The sequence below is a fragment of the Pecten maximus genome, chromosome 8 (genome assembly GCF_902652985.1).
Source record: "Pecten maximus chromosome 8, xPecMax1.1, whole genome shotgun sequence".
In the NCBI taxonomy this organism is placed as follows: domain Eukaryota; kingdom Metazoa; phylum Mollusca; class Bivalvia; order Pectinida; family Pectinidae; genus Pecten; species Pecten maximus.
In genome coordinates this window covers 25,845,288-25,853,789 of record NC_047022.1, presented here as the reverse complement: position 1 = coordinate 25,853,789, position 8,502 = coordinate 25,845,288, and the positions used below count along the sequence as shown (strand labels likewise).

General features: G+C 39.7%; 1 protein-coding gene across 1 annotated transcript; it reads right to left on the bottom strand.

Moving 5' to 3' along the window:
• Nucleotides 1–1,147: 1,147 nt before the first annotated feature.
• Nucleotides 1,148–3,022, bottom strand: LOC117332234. Its single transcript, XM_033891119.1, has one exon. It carries the CDS (start codon nt 3,020–3,022, stop codon nt 1,148–1,150), a length of 1,875 nt encoding a protein of 624 aa, XP_033747010.1.
• Between the last annotated feature and the right edge of the window lie 5,480 nt (nt 3,023–8,502).

The window sequence follows — 8,502 nt, the reverse complement described above, 5'->3', positions numbered from 1 at the left end:
ATAAAATATGTTGAAATTGAAATTGAAAGTTAATATCAGAAGTATTAGTATACATATATACATATAAGTGATTTGGGTAGACTTAGATATTTACATTGATCAGGGTTGTATCAATATTCAGTCCAGGTATCAATATCTAATCTTACTGTGGTCTGTATGGACACCAGTTCATAACCACTGTAACAAGCTATAATAATTGTATGTTGCCGATAAGGCCATTTATATAACTGAGGGTTATCATTGTAAACGTATGCGTACAATGTAGATATAATTGTAGCACAAGAAACCAAAATGGATGTCAAATATAACAAACGTACACATGCACATTAGTAATCCAGATAGGAATGAATAAAAATTATGACGATAGATATATTACACAAATGTTATATGATTGGTGATGAATAAAATGAGATAACTGTCTCTGAGTATCTCATGAATAGCTGAATTATTTAAGAGGATAACAACACTTTCCGTTCAGAATGAAGGGCAAAGCACAGGCGCCTGGAGATGAATTCGAGCTGAAAAGTGCTTTGGTTCCTGGGGTATAGCACAGTGGAATCCAGAATCAGCTGTGATTTGTCCTCCTCTGAAAGATGGTCAAACAGCTGTCCTCCTGGAATCAGGGTTACTGCCTTATCAAGCGCCTCAAAAATAGGGTTCCTCCTCTTCTCTAGCATTGGGCATTGCAGCAGGAAATGGCTTGGTGTTTCAGGTGCCGATTTACAGAGTAGACAGGTGGTGTCAACTTCATTTTGGTTACATGCTCGCTTGTTTGTCTGAAGCTGATACGACCCTGTGAGAAGTCGTAGCTTAGTTGGAAGGCGAGTCACGTCCCTAGCGTTTGGTGTGACCGAGGAGATCGACACATGGGGGACACCAGGTTTGTAGCTTCCATTGTTTAAGAATCTCAAGGAATTTGATGATGCTACATCTGCCATGATTACCGACATCCAATAGTTGTTGACTGCTGACTTTACCATTGATTTCCATTTTGTTTTTGGAATATCAACTTCTAAGAGATGGTGTGCAGAAGGAAGCTCATAGATGGCAAGCAATCTAATGACTTCGCCAAACCAGCTTGCCTGACTATTCTGTTAAGTACAAATGTACCTGGATGCAATGTCGTACTCCAAAGAGCCTGGCTGCCTCATAATACTGCCGAAGAGAGAGAGAGAATTCTCTTGTGAATCTCTGCTTCTGCTGGAAGAAATCCTGTAAGCGTGTACACAGCAGCAGTGGGGGTGCTGATTGGAAGAGAGAGTACTTGCTTTAGAATTTTCCTTTGAAATCTCTCGAGTGGAAGCAGTTGGTTGGAAGAAGGTTGTAGTACTTCCAGTCCATATAGGATTACAGGGAGGACAAATGTTCTTATTAGGTGGCAGGCTGTATGAGGATCAAGGCCATTCCTGGCATGAAGCCCAGGTCCCATCAACGCATAGGCTGCTTGTCTTCCTTTCCTGATATTCTCAGCAATAGCTATTTGGTTTTGGTTTCTTGATGCTCTAAGAATGCCCATATGTGGTGTTTGTTCGACAATCGGCATTGCTGCGCCGTTTATTTCAAAGTTGTGGTGTGGGACAAGTTCTTTTCTGTTCGAGCTGGCAACCTGCATCACTACGCTTTTTGTTGGCTGAAGTACGTAGTGCTCCCTGTTGCTGTAGTCAACTGCCATGTTGATAAGTATTGCTAGTTCCTCTTTTGATTCTGCGATGAGGACCACATCATCTGCACAAGTGGGCGCAGGTATTCTGAGATGTCCTACCTTGGTTCCTAGTCCCGAGTTGTTTAGCCTTTCAAGGAGATCATTTATGAAGATCTTATAGAGTTCCGTACTGAGTACTCCCCCTTGCCTTACACCTTGGAGGACTGAGAACGGGTCAGAGGTAACACCATCCCATTTTATGCATGAGGTGGCTTCTTGATGCAGATCTCTTAGCAAGAGCCACAAAGCGCCGTTCCTTCCTGAATTGAACAGTTTCCTGTTCAAGCTGTTGTGAGGAACGACATCAAAGGCAGACTTGGCATCAAGAAAGGCAATGAATAGATCTTGTTTCCTGGCCTTGGCCGCGAGTAGAGCTTCTTGCACCAGGAGAGCACAGTGTAGAGGAGATGCATTTGCAGTGAAGCCTCTTTGTAGTCTACTTTGGATGGGGTCTGTTATTTCCTTCAGATGTTTTCGGAGCAAAACTTCAAGGATCTTATACAGAACAGGCATTATTGTAATCCCTCTGTAGTTTCCAGAGTTCTTCTTGTCGCCTTTTCTCTTGTAGATTGGTGAGAGGATACCCTGCTTCATACAGAGTGGGATCTTTCTATGAGTAGCAATTGCATTGAGGAGCTGTGCCGTTATTTTGTATGCGCCTTCACCTCCGTAGAGAAAATGTTCAACTTGTAGGTTTGCTCCATCCTGTGCTTTGCCTGTGTTTAGTTCTTTGACTGCAGCTTTTACTTCCTCCACGGAGAAGGACAGTTGAGGCTGACTTAGAGATGTTTGATAGCATATGTCATTGATGTTTTCTACATCAAAGTCAGTCTGAGCTGCGACCTCATCGCTAAAGAATTGGTTTTGTGATGGAGCTGCCAGTTGCATGAAGTGCTGTTTCCAGCCTTGACAGATGTCATTTCCTGTAAATTTGGAGTTTCCTACATGTAGTTCGCCAAGATAGCTATTAGAGGACTTACGCTGCTTGTTGACAAGAGAGTAAAATAGTTTTTTATCGGATTCCCTTGCAAGCATGATGTTTTCCCGCGATTCATTCCTCTGCCTAGCCGCTTCTATTCTAATTTGTCTACGCAGATCTTTCATGGCTGCCTTTTTAGCCATCACAGTGCGGTTGTTCGGTTCGGTTGGTTTCCCTGCTTCTTTCCAGGCATGCAGTGCATTAATGTTGCATTTTTCTGCGTTGGCGATGTCATCGTTTCGCAACCTACACACGCGTTTTCCTCCTGTCTTGCTGTAGGGTGCTGCAATAGCTACTGCACTCGTAAGAGCTGTACTAAATTTCTTGACTAGTGTCTCCATACCAAACAGAGATGACAGATTTGCCTCGTTCAGCAGGATGTCTGACGTATTATTTACAAGCGCTTTGTATAAGTCTGCGTCTAGTTTGGACCAGTTTATCTTTTGTGTTTTATCAGGTTTTTTGGGTGACTTCTAGCGCTTCGTAAGAAGTGGGATATGCGCGTGAATGGGGTAGTGATCAGATGTATCAAGTGCCAGGCTGTCGATCCGACTAACAGTAGGAGCGGTGGAATTCAGGTTACCGAAGAGTATATAGTCAATTGAGGATGAATCCTTACCATTTGGATGGATAAAGGTAGGATCAGTTCTATTTGTTGCCATATTGTTCGAGATTCTGAAGTCTGAGAACAGTTGACCTCTTTTGCTATCAGCTTGACTTAACATGTCGCAGTTCCAGTCTCCTCCTATTATTATCGAATGAGAGTGCTGATGTATGTTAAGTATTTCGTTGAGCTGGTCAATGCACTCTTCGAATTCGTCGTCACAGCCGGGCTTTCCTCTTGATGGCATGTATACCGAGATAATTAGTGTTGGTTTCGGGGATGTCTCTATTTGTATGCATTGGATCCGTTCCCTGCCATATACAAGAGGAGAGATAAGGTGATCCAGATCTGTAGACCAGATGACTGCAACTCCTCCAAAGCCTCTCGGCTTTTGTATTGGTGGAATAGGGTCTAGATCGTCGACTGCTTTAGCTCCATAGAGCCAGTCACAACTGATGGTTCCAAACTTGTCTAACTCAAAGTTGAACAGCCAATGTTCCTGAAGCAGGACTATGTCTGCGGTTCTGATGAGTTTCTGGATAGCAGGGATACTGGTGATGATGTTCTTGCAGTTATAACTGACCAAATGGAGGTCTTTTTGTGTTAGATCTGGTGTTGGTTTGCTTTGGCAAGACGAAAATGGGAATGGGATCGTTGGATGTAGAAGAGTGGTTGACCCACCAGATTCATTGGCTGCTTGGCCATGTTGGGCGTACCATTTGAGTTTGTAGATGAATGGTTGACATTCTGTATGGTAAGGTTACAAGGGTCTGGGCAGTAGTTGGCTGACTTCCTGGGCTGTTCACTTGTGCAGACTTTAGGTTCATCAATGGGAGAAGCCACAATATTGTGTTTAATTTGAGTCAGACTGGAAGGAACTGTCTTGTTCCCTGAATGAGGAGAATGAAGAATGTGGGTTTTTCCAGTGGATGCAACTGTTGACACCTGTCTAAGACTTGTTTCTATTAATTTAAGGTGTTCTTCGTCAACAGGGTGTGGGATTGTGATGATTGGATGTTCCCGCTCATTCTGGGTCGCTGACGCCACACAGGTTTCAACCAGACAGGTAGGGGTACTGTTTACGCTAGTTGTAATATTGCCCGATGAAGGATTGTTTGGACTAGTTTGTATAGTGTGCGGAGCCAGCTTTTGTGTGGTTGACAGTGTTAGGGGTTCCTGTCTTTCTTCCAGCTTGTCCAGCCGTCTCTGTAGGTCTCGCATTTCAAGAGCCATTACCCTTTCATTCAATAGTTGGAATCTGCATGGATTCAAAGGTGTTTTGATGCGCGTTTCCCATTGGGGCAGGTCCCATTGGGCCCTGTTCCTCAAGCACTACAATTTTCCTTTTGAGAATCCTGATGGTATTGTGTAATTCATCGATAGTGGCTTCATATGCCTGTAATCTAGCTTCTAACATTATTTTGTCTTTTGAGCTGTCACGTAGCATAGCCTCTCTCTTTTTGACTTCCTCCTCTCTCTTTCGGAGCCTAGCTTCTAACTGCTTGGTCGCTTTAGCGTCGTCCACCAGTGGTTTGGTCTTTTTAGGTGGTGGTATGGAGGGTTCTGAGTGGTCGTCTAGCCCTTCTTTGTTGTTTTCAGGGCTCAGAACAGAGCTGTTGTCTTGTTGATTGATAAAGAGCTCTTCACAGCTGATACAGAGCATGCTCTCTATATCCATACATGTTTGATGGCATGCTAGATTACATCCTTGACAGGTATCCTTCTGGTTGCCCAGGGGTTTTCACATATTGGGCAAAGTAGAGTCAGCTGACTCTCGTTGGGCTGTTCTTCCTCTAGGAGAGCTGTTGCGATGGAGGGCCTGCAGGGTAAATGCCTTGTTGGAGTACGGTGAGGTGGTATAAGGGTATTTGGGGAGCTCTTGGATTGCCGTGCTAGTGTCGTGTCTATGTGTAAAGGTGAGGGAGGTGTTCGTTCTGCTGTCGTCACACTGTGGTCTCTAGCCCATGTTTATTTACACTTCTGTCTCTGATAGCCTCGTTTTCGATGTATTATGAATATTTATGAGCATTTCATTAAGAACCGTCTATTTCCTTTATCATGGGCAGGCTGGTTCAGGATATAAAGCCCAGGATGGTCCACTCCCCATGTCAGTGAAATGTAACAGGGATTATATTCTGTCCTATTAATACATATTTAGCCACTATTTATAAAATAACTTAATTTGTAGTTTTTGTTTGCTGGTTGTGAGGTTGAAGAAGCAAGTTGTTCCTGCACAATAGGATTAACCGGGCGCTTACCACGTAATAAAATTTCGGAAAACCATCAAACTTCACACATATATAGATGTTGTCTCCAGATTTCACTTCTTACTTTCATTGTGTTTATTGGGCAATCTAGTGTCTATGACAAAGACTAAGGAAAACAATACTAAGGAAATGCTTGCCTGAAATAGCCCCGTCTACGTCATATGCACAAATGACGATCTTTATCGAAAGTGTGGAAACACAGCGATGCTACAATGGTCTGTGTGGATTTAATTTTCTCTGTCTCTACGGTAATGACCTTCACCAAGTACCGTATGACCTTCACCAAGTACCGTATCAGACAGGATTAGTGCTTCTCTATCTTTTCTTTGATGACATTCAAACGATCTATCTCTCCCCCCCCCCCCCCCCCCCTCCCAACACCCCCCGCCCCCAAAAAAATCTGCGGATGCTACCTGTGTCATAAATGTCTTCTATTTTTTGGTACCGGCTCTGTTGCTGTTTTTCTTTCAGTCATTTTTGTTTGCATCAAAACATCAATTATCGCAATGCATTAAGGGGATCGGGACCTTATATTGGAGAGCCTCATTTGCATGATATCTTGACAGCTGTTGACTCAGATTACACAAGAGGTATTCAATCTATATATAATTACACTTTTGTTGAACCCAGCGTAAATAATCTATTAATCATTAAAATATCATTTGAATTTTTGTTCATTATCACCAGAATAATGTCATTTTCTCGACGATGACCACTTTAAAATTTATTAATTCTGAGCCCATCACATTTTGAGCTGCTTTATAGAGCTTGAAGAACTATTTGTTGGATATTTGAAAATTGTATTGACTTGCTTCTCAGTTCGCATCAAATGGTAGGTTATACCTAAAGATAAAATCATAATAAAACCCATATAGGAATATTATTCACCAAACAACCCCCTGTTCGCGGCGAATTGTATTGTAACAATATTTTCGCTCTAAATAATGAATCAAATAAATTAAATTATAGATATGTTTTGGAGTACTGTTGTCATGCAACAACGATCAATATTAATAAAACACGATTCCATTCGGTGAAAATATAGATTCTTGCTCTATGATTTAGCTAGTGATATCTAGGCATACGAATTCATAGGACTACCTCACACATGAACAGTAGTAGGGTGTACATGTCTGTTAAGTGTGGGATTCTTTATTGACTCCGTATCCGCTATCGTAAGGGTACAACGCACTAAATAAATGTTTACGGAATTGGTGCCCGAAGTAGGAATTAAGAGAACCCTAAAAACTAATACACAACAAGATATGAGTTTCCAGAGGTGAGAATGGTAAAGTGCGTAAGGTTACTCAGTATATTCATATCATCCCGAAAATCCTACAGTCTTTGTTCGCTGACATGTTGTCAAAGCAGTGGTATGAATATCTAATGTTCGTTTTAGCGGTATCTCCTCTAACAACAAGCCCATATTTTATATAATACGAAACCATGATTCTGTCTCAGAATCGACGAAACAAGAGTGAAATATTGACAAAAGAATGGCCTGTGTAATATAAATCCGTGTGATGGTAGTTTAAAAGATACGCCCACATCTCTGTCTGGGGACACCGTCATTCGACCGTAGTAGTAAACAACATCATTAATTTATCACACGTTAATACCATTATAACAAACATATCCACTTTAGAAATATTAGAAATGATATCTAACAGGTTCATAATTTTATCATATTAATTAAATTGAACTAGCAATGACCTCATCCTTTCATCAACTGTTGTTTGTGTGGTCAGGTGTTAAGCATGCTGTGGTAGTTAAGTGTACTAACAATAAACATTGATAATAATCCATCATAATCCAATATAAGATGTGACTAAAAATAAATAGAAAACAATCAATCTTAATCCAATAATAGAATCGATGATGATCCACTATATTGTAGTCCATTAAGAGAAGAGATATTAAAATATGTAATAATCCACTGTAATCCAATATAACAGGACACTAAAATCGATAATAATTCACTAAAATCCAATATAACAGGGCACTAAAATCGATAATAATCCACTATAATCTAATGTAACAGGACACTAAAATCGATAATAATCCAATATAATCTAATATAACAGGACACTAAAATCAATAATAATCCACTATAATCCAATATAACAGGACACTAAAATCGATAATAATCCACTATAATCTAATGTAACAGGACACTAAAATCGATAATAATCCACTATAATCCAATATAACAGGACACTAAAATCGATAATAATCCAATATAATCTAATGTAACAGGACACTAAAATCGATAATAATCCACTATAATCCAATATAACAGGACACTAAAATCGATAATAATCCAATATAATCTAATATAACAGGACACTAAAATCGATAATAATCCAATATAATCCAATGTAACAGGACACTAAAATCGATAATAATCCAATATAATCTAATGTAACAGGACACTAAAATCGATAATAATCCAATATAATCTAATGTAACAGGACACTAAAATCGATAATAATCCACTTTAATCTAATATAACAGGACACTAAAATCGATAATAATCCACTATAATCTAATGTAACAGGACACTAAAATCGATAATCATCCAATATAATCTAACGTAACAGGACACTAAAATCGATAATAATCCAATATAATCTAATGTAACAGGACACTAAAATCAATAATAATCCACTATAATCCAATATAACAGGACACAAAAATTGATAATAATTCACTAAAATCTAATATAACAGGACATTAAAATCGATAATAATCCACTATAATCTAATATAACAGGACACTAAAATCGATAATAATCCACTATAATCCAACATAAAAGGACACTAAAATCGATAATAATCCACTATAATCTAATATAACAGGACACTAAAATCGATAATAATCCACTATAATCCAATATAACAGGACACTAAAATCGATAATAATCCAATATAATCCAATGTAACAGGACACT

Coding starts and splice junctions, on each gene's coding strand:
- LOC117332234 (XM_033891119.1), bottom strand. CDS start 3,022: ATGGAGACACTAGTCAAGAAATTTAGTACAGCTCTTACGAGTGCAGTA.